Source organism: Acanthopagrus latus, chromosome 11 (assembly GCF_904848185.1).
Source record: "Acanthopagrus latus isolate v.2019 chromosome 11, fAcaLat1.1, whole genome shotgun sequence".
Lineage (NCBI taxonomy): Eukaryota > Metazoa > Chordata > Actinopteri > Spariformes > Sparidae > Acanthopagrus > Acanthopagrus latus.
The window spans coordinates 23,478,781-23,490,762 of NC_051049.1; the positions used below are offsets into that span (position 1 = coordinate 23,478,781).

Consider the following 11,982-nt stretch of genomic DNA (forward strand, 5'->3'; position numbering starts at 1 on the left):
TACCAGTAGTTTGCAGAAACCTTAACTGCCAACTTGTAAACCTGACGACTGGGCTGAGTTTAGACACATGCTGCTGTGTTGTACAGCACTGAGTTTCACAGTTGTTGTTTTTTTGTTGCGTTGCTCAATTTTTTTGCGCGAGAAAGGATTTTCAAACACTTGTCCATATTGACGTGTCAGATATTTCTCACTAATGTCTATATGTATGTCTTCTTTTGCCCTGGAACATTTCCCCCATTTCTCTTGACCCTACAAAGCCTCCCCAGGGTTGTTATTTAACCCTGTCTTATTACACGGGCAATTTCTGCATGATGAAGAGGCTTATCGGTGGATATTATAATAATCTCTTTTGCGCATTTTGATGTGTAATTTGGGGTGGAAATTATTAGCTCAGATTAACGGAATTGTGACAGATCCTAATCTAAACTGCCATTTCACAGACTTACTTCCAGAGATTGAACAGACGCTCCTCTAGCAGCTTGCTTGTATCAGGGCAGGTGCAGTGTATGTAATGCCATGTCAGGAGGCAGAGCAACACAACACTGCCACTGTCAGGATGAGAACGCTCACTGCAACGTCTCTGATGCGAAGCTGTGACATTTTCTGTCTGTTTTCCCCCCCAGAATGGACAGACAGCGCAGGCGGTGGCGGAGGGAGCCTCCCACCAAGACATAGTTGACCTTCTGAAGGCCCACGCTGAGTCCAGAGTCTCCGAGCCCTCGTCCAGCACAGACCTCCTCTGAGCCAGGCCGACCCTGTTTACGTCTACGCCGCTCCGGCTAGCAGACCTCCAACCCTTCAACTTGCAAGACCCTGTGCTCGCCACGACGGAGGGGAAAAATCAAGGACGTGGTGACAACCAACAAGACTGTATGACCAGTGGATACCCCTCTGTTTACCATGGAACTACAATGAAACCTCTGAGACTGGAGTGTCCAGTACGTTATTCTTCCACATCGCTGCCAACATGCCCTGTGGGTGTTTATGGATATGCTGCATCAACCACTCAGTGGACAGAAAACAAAGGGAGCCGTCAGATTATTGATAAGACATTGCCATAGCAACAAGCGTGACTGACAGGATACTATTTAGGGGACGGGGTGGGAATATAAATAGGGATCAGGGATGAGTGGATCAGAAAGTGGATGAGGAGATACTCTGACGAACTGCTGCTTCTGATCATCAACTAGCTCTTCAAGCAAAATACTAAGCACATGATCTACCTGTCAAATATATTAAATATAACATTATTTCTATTTTTTTTTTTCTTTTGTGACATTGACATCATTCTTTTCATATTTGGACATAAGCCATTATTGAGAACATAGATTATGTAGAATGTTATTCTAACAGATTATAATCATATACAAACACAGAAACTGTATTTTCTACTGCAATTTTTTTTATTGTGTTTGTGTACGGTAAATAGTTCTCGCTAATATCGATGTCCCGAAATAACTATATATCTCCAAAAGTGCGAATTACATAACTGAATTAAAGAATCGAACGTCATGATCAAATTTCCCATCGTTCACTGGATATCTGACATCTAAATGCATTCATTTCGCCACAGTAATCACGTCTTTCACACAAAGGATCATCATCTGTGAATGATCTGAAAATCAAGTGGATCGGCTGGAGAGAAACATGTTTCTGTTGGACACTGAAGAAATTATTATTATTTTTTTTATAACCACAATATAACCAGAGTATAGAAAGTCTTCTGAGGAGAAGATTGTACTGTCAGAGGGTGCTGCATGCAAATACACAGTTACTCCCCCTACTGGCTGTCTCATAGTACTAAACAACAGTATGTTGTAATACTGTCTGTGCTCATGATTAACATTTCTCACCCCCCCCCACCCCCGCCGGTTTGAGATATAATGTATGTCTTGTTCGCCTGCTCGTTTGAAATCGAATCATGTATGCAACTGCTACAAAAATGCACAATGAATGTCAGGCTGGCTGTGATACATTCCAAGAAAACATGTAGCAAGCCTGTAACTACACTGGCATGGATCACAGGGCTGACAGAGACAGTGGCTGTCTGTGGATTGTTAGATATTGGAGTCTGAATATTTTTTAACTAACACTAGTTGACATCGTTCCTGCCTCGAGGCACTCATTAACGCATACATTAAAACTGTAACTGACAAGACGTTAAAACAGGAGGTAGAGGGTTGTTTGCGGCTTGCAGTCCAAAAAAGAAGCAATATTAGTGATATACTACCTTTTCAATCAGAAACCAGGTAGAGAGAGAGAGAGAGAGGCTTTGGTCTAGCCTTAATCAGACAACCATCCTATATTTTCGAGGTGAGATGTGTTTCAGGGAGAGTGTGCTCGTCTGTCCTCCACAACTCTGCACCCACATGCTTAAAGTATCTTGAAGCAGGAGTACTGGTCTGATAAAATGTTTACAACTCAACAGCTCCCTTCAGTGACCGCTGCAGAAAGTTATCAGTTATGAGTTTACAGCGAACAAAGGGATCAATCCTATTACCCATAAACAGACATCTGGAGGAGTTTTCCCTCTTCCACAGAGTGATCGTGACTGGTGGATATTTGACATTTACTATAAATAAAAGCTTCTAAGAGGTACTTTATTATTGCCCCTATATTATGCTGGGGAACCCTCAAGAGAATTATGAAGAAGAGAAAGAAAGAGAGAAATTATCAAAATGGAGGCAGCAAGGGTTCTGCCCGTAGTATGAGCGTACGAAAACACTCTACAATATACTACAAATCCAATCCACTGCAACCAGTGCCATCATTTTCTGGTAAATGCCCATTTCTTTCAAGCTCTATACCTCCAATTTGTAATGACAGCTTTCTCTTATCAATTCTAAATCTCCAAGATAACAACACAGAAGCCCCGACTGGCAAGTAGGACAATGAAATGTTTGTTTTTCCAGCAGTGAAAAGTGAAAAGTGGTGAGAGGTTTTAGCAGGAGGATCACTTTTCTTTTCTTTTTTTTCAGCCAGGATCATTTTCGTGTTATTCTGATACTCGTGTTTCTCATCATTTCTTACAGGTGAGTTTTATTTTTTTTTTAATGCTCTAGCAAAAAACTGTTTTTCTGATGGAAGATGGAAAAACAAAACAACCTCATATTTTCTTACTGGCTTCTCAGGGCTTCCCAAGCATTATGTTGGAGGTGTTTAACATTTTTTACAGATAAAAAAAAAAAAAAGAGAGAGAAAAGAAAAATAACACACTTAATCTTAATGTTCATTTTTAGTGCTTCTGTTGGCTTATCTTGGAAGAAAATTGTCCTGGCAAGACAGAATTTCTTCTTGCTTTCCTCTGTAGTTCCAAGATAACACAATCTTGGTTATTTTGACTGACTTTAGAAAACTCCTCCAGAGAAAACATTATCCAGCTGTTTTGCAGTACTCCTCATGACGAACAAAACTGACTTATATGTGTAAACTTGTATTGCCTCTTTAAACGGTGCCAGAGGTTTGCTGGGGTCACTGAAGGGGGAATTTAAAGGGGAAAACCACTCATATTAACAACTGCCATTTCTGTGGTCTGTGACAGTCCAGTCTGCATTTACAGTCAGAGGATCAATCAAGTCGCGGTCTTGGATCACAGTGAACTCTGTAAAGTGTTCAGAATTTGTGTCTTGCTGACAAACATCTCTGCTGTTATTATTACTTTTAGAGACCTCAATTTTAAATGTATGGTCGATCTTTATCCACGATGGATCTACGTTGCCGCGACTACAGCTTCTACTGTCTCGTGGTGTGATCCTGCACCAGTACTTTCTCATTCCAAGGCACTTTATTAATGTGGGTGCTAATGTGGGACAGTACAGACTGACATGAAGCTAGGCCTGTTATATAAAGTATATTGGTTACATAGTGGTATATACAATGGCTGCATTTACTGGGCAACAGTGATAATTTTTCAACAGTGGCTTTCTTCAGATCATCTTGGTGTGTTGAGTCACAGAGTAGCACAGATTTTTCTCAGCGTCGAGGCTGCGTGTGCACAGGATCAGGAACTCTGCGAGGCACACGTGATCGTCGTTAGTTGTTGTCTGCAAGGGACAGACGGAACATCAAGAGTCTGTGACACGCCTGCAGGATGGTCCGGTCTCTGTGCTGTGTGGAGCATCTGGTATATCTGGTCTTCCGTGCCTGTGTGTCAAGTCTTCTCGCAGTCAAATCGTATCCATATGTTTAATCCAGTGTGACCCAGATGTAACAAGGTTTCACAAGTGGCTCAACACCAAAGAACTGAAATCCATATCTGTCTCACATGGGGTTAAGTACATAGATTTATCTGTTCCTGTACATTCAGCCAAATACATGTACATACAGTATTGTGAGAAATATATAACAAGTATTGTCTGACAGTTTGCTCTAAAAATTATATTAAGTATTTATTCCAAATGATATATTTTTTAACCATATATAGTATACTTATGTATGCATGGACAAATATTCCAGTATTCTGTTGGAGGGGAGAATTTTGGATGATTGGAAATTATGCTTAAGTGTTCCCTGATGATGTGATTATTCAGCGTATCTGTGGATGGTTGGGCGGTATAGTACATGTGTGATTTGACCAGGTTGTGGACTGTGTCATGTGCCCTTTTATGCTACCTTTGACATTTGTGGGGATGATGCAGAGCAGATTTGACACTGGCTTACTCTACAAGGGGCCGACGTCTCCCTTGTTTGAATGCCCATCTGAAAAAATCGAAGTGTATGTACACGACAGAGTCAAATGTAAAAACCTGTACCTCTCGAAAAATATTCCTTGTACGACGGGCTTATATGTTACCAACCAGAGAACTACTTCTGAATAAAGAAATATGAAGATTTAAAACGTATTAAATGCCCATTTCATGTTCTTCTTGATCATTTGCAGCAGAAAAAGCAGCTGCTGCAGAGACGAATATCTGTGTTCTTTATTCACATCAGCAATGTCTGTAGCAAACAACAAGCCTTTATTTTCAGTTACTGTATGATCTTTTGGGAAATGTATGAAAAATGCTTTAATCTGCAGGAGGTCACTGGTGTACAATAGCTAGTGTACTGGTGTAACTGGGCTGCTTATTATCCTTTAAGCTAAACTGTTATTTAAATACAAAAGGTATACATCAGACTTTGCAACATTTACATATTATTTCCTTTGGATAGCTTAATGGCAACCTGAACGACATTTAGAAGAAAATGTTGTGATAAATATCGGGTTAGATTATCTTTTTTCAAAAGCTTTAACAGAACAAAAAGGTTGCTCTGCAACAACTAGATATACCTGTAGTGCAGCCTCTACATGAGACACTTGATTTGAAGAAAACTGAACACTATAAATGATCGAGGACATTTTGATGTGTATGTAAAATTTCCCATTTTAGTGCACAAATCATGTGTGACGAATGCTTTTGTGATGACAAATGAACAAATCTAAGCCTAAAATACCGACACCTCATCAGAATCACTATTCTTTTTTCTCTGTCAGGTCTGTATAAAGTACATTTTAAACATTGTATTACATTGTGTAGTAGAGGTATAGTAGTATATACTTATTTTGCATGATAGAAGCAAGGAAAAAGAACAAAGAAACGGCTCGGGGTTCTTTGGGTTAACTCATCCTTCTGTTACTATCCTGCCATTACATGGTGTAATAAAAGGCAGTGACCAGCAGATGGAGGTATTACTATGTGGTAAGAACACTAACTGAGGGAGAACAACTGTTTCTGTCATTCTCCTCAATATCTGGAAGTGCTCAGTCAAAGGCAACTGGCCTGGGTAAAGATGTGCTCAAGACATGTCATCTCTCATACAGAGGGCCTCTTCAGTTCTGTCTGACTGGGTGTAGAACGGGCTTATGATGTCAGGAACATGTGGGTCATAATGCAACACAGCACTCAAGTGAGAGTCATTAGGTCAAGGTGGAAGACTTTAGGAGAAGGCAACAATGTACTATTGTCTTTTACTTCTTCATTATCAATTCCCAGTTGCGGTTGCATCAGCTGGGCCAACAATAATACCACTTGTTGGGTAAAGCTGTCTGTTTTCACTTTTTTGTTCTAACGTGGTTGATTCAGAAACCCACTCACTGAGAAACAGCTTCTCATGCAGAAATGTGGAACAAGAAGAAGTCAGTGAGATAAAAACAAACCTTTTTTGAGAGAAGTGTTCATAACATGTACTAAAGTGAAAGTGGTGATACCCACACCTGGTTCCCATCTTGGTGAAATTTTGGTACCCTTGTTAGAATTATAGGTTGTATTAAATGACTCAGATATAAAGAGTTATTAAGGATCTCCTCCACAAAGGGAGACAAACCTGCAGCGATGTGTGTCTGACATGTTTTTGCTGGAGTTTTGTGACTACGTCAAAATCTTTAAAATGGCGCCTACTCTGTTCTCAGTGAATGCGCTGGGGGACTTCAAGTTCCTACATCACCACTGCGCGTGCTGAATATCGGACCAGGATCGACAGTTGATGTCACAAATAATTAAACAGTTTCAATGTTTTTTTCCACAGAAAGGGCACCCTTGCTGAGTTTTTCCTAACATGGGGGCACCAGTCGGGGGAGCCATCCATCGGAATGTACAGTTTGGGAGCAGTATGAGAAAAAGACTCCTTCGGGACATCGGTCCTCTCCACAGAATCTCCACTTTCAGGCGTGGTAGCCAGTTTAATGGACAATTAAGTGCCAATCATTAGGCAACCTTGATCGTAATGCCATGTTAACTGCCTGATTTCCTCCGGGAGCACTTCTGCGTGGAAACATCTGCCGTCAGTACACTTTATATCCTTCTTTCTCCAGCGTTTCCTTTGTGCTGGCGGTTACCTGTGCATGTTGAGGACTCAGCCTTGCACTTGCTTTAATCTATACATTTACGCTATGGCTTTTTCAGTTACTGTCACAGATTTGCCAGTTTTTAAAAGATATACAGAGGATTATTTCATCTCTGCTAATGAAGACGGTTGCTTTCCGTTCTTTTTTATAAGTGTCAGTTTTGAAGCTTCGGGAGGAAATGGAGGGTAAGATTTAAAAGGGGCTCCGTGGAACTTCTTTGCTGTGCTGGAAGCTGGTTGTTAGTTTGTATTGGTGGACTCCGCTTCTAAAATACTGCGAGCGCCTGTTGCTGTCAGTGAGAGGGACTGAGACAAGAGAGATTGTGCATAACGGCACCTCCTTTGGACTGTCACGAAAAATCAGATCAGGTCAGTTACAAAGAAACCCACAGTCCAGCAGCATTACACGACTCAGACAAATTCTTCAACAGGCTTTTCTAGGCAACCAAGAGAGACGGGGAAGGTCTCATTTTTCACGTCACGGTACAATCTGCTCACATAGAGCCAATGAAAAAATGTAAATTTGCCATGAATTGATACGTATAGCCCCTTTAAGATGTACAACATGTCTTGAACTGGCATATCCGAGGAAATGCCATCATGGTGAAGCCTTTCTAACTAAAATTACATGTGTTTCTTTCACCCTTCTCTGTCTTTCATACTGTAAATACCTCTTCATAGCAGTGTGAATCTGATTCAGCCGTAAGGCACTTTTAAAACACACAGTGAGACAGCGAGCCGATGGAGCTGAACGGGTCCAGGTAATCTACCACGGTAATTTGAAAATCAAAGCCTGTGTAGTATGTCTGTGGGTCTGGTTAGGGTTTATTGCTATTATTACTATTAATAAAACACAATTCCAGCGCTAATAGCATTTCACTGTGACAGAAAAAAACCCCCTCATGGAATGATTTGATTGATGAAAGGCGGGCTGGAAATTCATTTTTTACAGGAAACAGATGGCCGTTAATCAGAGAGGAGGGTGATTTGCTCTTAACTGAAGTGGATGTTGTGTTAGTGCTGTTTCTGAGTCGTTCCGGCTGCAGTAAATACACGTGCGCGCAAAAACACGGGTGGATGCACAAACGCACACATAGCGATGCCATTTTCACATTTCCCTTCAAGTATCCCCGTACACTGAGGAGGGTAGAGGAGAGGATAATGAGTAAAAATGATGTTGTTCTCTCCTCATCAACTGCTGCCTGGAAGCCGGGGGATTGTGAAGATGAGGGCTTAACTGGCAGGATGCAAATCAGGTACTTCTGGGTCTGAACGCCCCTCACCTGTCCCAGCAGGGAGAAAATGTAATTAAATCCATTTCTCACGTATATGCTAAAACAACATCTGCAGCACAAAGGGGCAAAATATTTGTTCTGGTGTAATTGCGCCGAACACATGCCTCTGTGTGCCATGGACACCGTTTGTGACGGGAATAAGCCCATCAGACGGAGCGAGGAGCAGGCCCATCACGGGCATCCACTTTATGCAGAGTATCTATGGATGCCCTCAAACTCAACTCACACTGGGCTCCAGCCAATTACACTGATTTACAGCGTTCGTATTTGTGTGTCTGCGTCCTCACGCATGCAAACACATACCGAGAGGCTGGTTTGTTCTTCCAAATGGGAATCTGTGCTAAACAGTAATCCCTTCATCATAAAGCACACATAACTGAACATAAAGAGAAAGAGGAAGAGGGGACGGATGAGGATATGGAACAGGCACGCACGCACGCACACACACACACACACACACACACACACACACACACACACACACACACACACACACTCCTCCTAATCTGCATTGCAGATGTTTTTTGTGGCCCCTCTGTCTGCCAACACCAGGATGATGAGCAGTCCTCGTTAGCATGGAGACTTTTAGCTGTAATTATCTGGTAATGGCACTTAGCCCATCAACTCCTCCTCTAGTGCGTTCCAGTGAGTGCACACACACACACACACACACACACACACACACACACACACACACACACACACACAGACACACATATTGAGACACAGACACACATGCTGGCATACAGCTGCACAGACAGACACAAACACAGACAGACAGACAGACACACATGACCACACACAGCTGGACACAAATCCTTGAATACAGACAAAGAGATGTGCTCAGACAAACACACAGGCAAACATTAAGAGCTACACACAAACAAACACACATACAGTGCTCCATATCCCTGCTCCTCCATCTGCCCCCATGGCTAATCTGTGCAACTTATTATCCAGGAGATAATAGGAACTGTCATCCATGAGGCAGAGGGAAAGAGGGAGGCGGAGGGGTGGCCGTGTGTTCTCTGCATTTTTAAACAGGAGAAGGTTTTACTACTGTAACTTTATGAGGCCAGATGTGGAAAATGAACCGATTTGGCTCCTCTCACAAAGTCCAAACACCTTATCACGGCAACAAAAGGTGCCGCAAAGTGTTACAAAGGGATGAGCAAAAGTGCTTGATAGGCGTAAAATGAAATGGACCAAGAGAGAGAGACACACAGAAGGAGAGACAGAGGGGGGAAATGTAGAGAAAGAGCTGATGCGAATGGAAAGAAGTGAAAAACGGCGGCGGGAGAGTGAATGTTCATTTGCTTTTAACAATCAGATTTTATTGCAATGGCCGTGCAACACTTTGGTCGGGCATTTGGTGAAATCATTAGCACATAAACCCACGTTCTTCTCAGTAAAGCTCTCGGATACAGAACACAAAGAGGCAGAGAGGAGGAGGTAATGAGAAGGGGAAAGTGAGGAGACAATAATGGAGAATGATTAAAAGAATTATGACAGCAAACATAAGCACAGATCCTGCTGTTGGTCACTCTGGTTTAGAAAAAAAATGCTGCGCCCAGAAAACAAAATGCTAGATCATTCCTTCTTGGATGAAGATTGCTGCGATCAGTTGTGGTAATAATAACATTAGTGTGGTGTAGGCCTCCAGCCAGCAGGGGCAGCAGAGCATGAAACCTACAAAGTGATGATATGTGGGAGTATACTACATACTAATAACATCCACAAAGAGTCCACAGAGGAGAAATTGCAATTAAAACTTTTTACAGCAGAAAAACAAAACAAAACAAAACAAACAAAAACAGGTCATGGATGGTGGTGAAACACGTCCCGGAAAATATAACCTGTACAGCTGAACACAGGGGGAGTCACCACAGGCGACGGGGCCCAGCTCAACTGGATCCAGCAGCCTGATCACAACCTCGCACTGGGGCTGAACAAGGGCCCCCAAACCACCTGACAATGGTCAATTTGATAACAGGGGATGGAGTGCAGACGTGATGCAAGGTCACAGCGGCTTTGACCAAGACTTTGACCTCAGCGACAGCATGATTTGAACTGAAGATTTATTTCTAACAAACCAGGAGTGATTGTGGAAAGACAAACCAAGGCAAGTTTGGCAAGTTATTTGTACTTTATGTGGAGTTCAAATGACGTGTGTACAATGAGTTAACAAGGCAGTTAAGCTTGTTTTGACACTACCTAGATGCCTCCGACACAGTGTCAAATCATGTTAATTTTTTGAATGTTGTAAAACTAAAATTCTGTCTCAGACGATTCTGAGATCTCATTTCATCTTTTCTCGTTATGACAATATTGATGTAGACTGTGCTTTAATTTGCATTGACAAGGTCGGAGTTTAAATTAAGTCCCATATAGACCTTGTATCAATATACTGCATAAAAACTGCAGTGTGCTAGGAACAATAAACATTCAAGCTGCCCAACAATCAACAACACTGTCATTTAAGCTATTATATAACCAGAGCAAATTGAAATGTGCACCCAAAATCATGCCACATTTGTGGACAGAAACCCTCTCTGAGGAGGAGGGGATGAGCACACGAAGGTGAACTCGGCTATTCTGAAATCATTTCCATAAGCGGAGTCATCCCAGGCTCCGAAAATATTTTATTCATTTTTAAGTGACAGGTGGAGAGAGGAGATGTTCTGCACTCAGCCACCTGGATGCCCCACTAAATCCAAATGTAACTAATGGAGTCTGACATTAGCTCCATTTAGCAGAGGAAAAGGGGAAAAAAGCGTGCGAGTGAGAACAAGAGGTTTACTATCTATACAACCATTATTCGTAACTATACTGACTGATGTTTAACCACACAAAATCACTGGTCGACCAGGTTGTCAGCTGATATTATGATGATCTTGGCAAAATTAGAACATTAGAGAACATTTTGTGAAGTGTTGACGGTTCTTGGCAGAACAGACTTGCTGAATCAGTTTTTGCAAGATCAATTATTAAACTTATTTAATTCATATTTTAAAAGTAAGAACTCAGGGGAATTTCAGAAGGTGAAGGTGCTGTGGAGAGCTTGTTTTAAAGACTAAGTTGTAGACATCAGTGTTTTTGACACACTGCCCTCGAATCAGAGGTGTTGAGGCAAACAATCAACCTGAAGATAGAAATAGAGTCCATAGAGAGACCATTCAATCATGTTGATGCTATGGGCCTGTCTTGGCTATGAATAGCTTCTCAAAGGACCCTGTTCCTGTGTTCAGGTTGATTGATTGCCCTGAGACCTCCGATCTGAAACACCTGTCTGACTCGAGAGGAGGTGACTGTGAGTGTGACTGTGAATTTCTGTTGTGTATTTCTATTGGTATATCTCAGGGTTCCATAGTGAATTATACACATGCGGAGAGAAATGGTAGAAAAGATTAAGATAAAATGAATACGAGGCACTCAGAGTGATGTGTTTCACTGAAATTATCACTACAGAAATGATATTCCGACATTTTTATTCTAGTTTTTTTTGAGATGCTGCACAGTGATTAGTAATTCACTGATAGAGAGACTGTTAAATTCTGTAACATCTCAAGGACAACTTCAAACATCTAAAACATAGATGTGACAGTTTAGAGAGGTATTTCCAAAGGAAATAAATTTGTACTTTAATGTACTGCAAATTTCAACAATCATACATGGGAATTTTTATTTTCAGAATTCCTCTGCTTATTGTAGTTCCAAGATAGTACAGCACAATGCTAATACCTTAGTAAAAAGTGACATAATTTTATTTTAATATCATCACGCAACTAGGATTGTACAGCAAAATGAGAGTCAAATGAAAAAAACTGCATCAAATTCGAACTGCACCACACTGCACTTTCTTGGA

The 11,982-nt window shown here is 41.5% G+C and overlaps 1 protein-coding gene across 11 annotated transcripts in view; it reads left to right on the forward strand.

Moving 5' to 3' along the window:
- Positions 1-4,835, forward strand: part of kank4 (KN motif and ankyrin repeat domains 4) — an 81,908-nt gene extending 77,073 nt beyond the window's left edge. For all 11 annotated transcript variants that reach the window (XM_037115723.1, XM_037115728.1, XM_037115726.1 and 8 more), the window contains one exon: positions 624-4,835. In XM_037115723.1, the coding sequence (XP_036971618.1) occupies positions 624-743 (120 nt within the window). In that variant the 3' untranslated portion in view covers positions 744-4,835. The remainder of the gene's footprint in view (positions 1-623) is intronic.
- Positions 4,836-11,982: the final 7,147 nt, after the last annotated feature.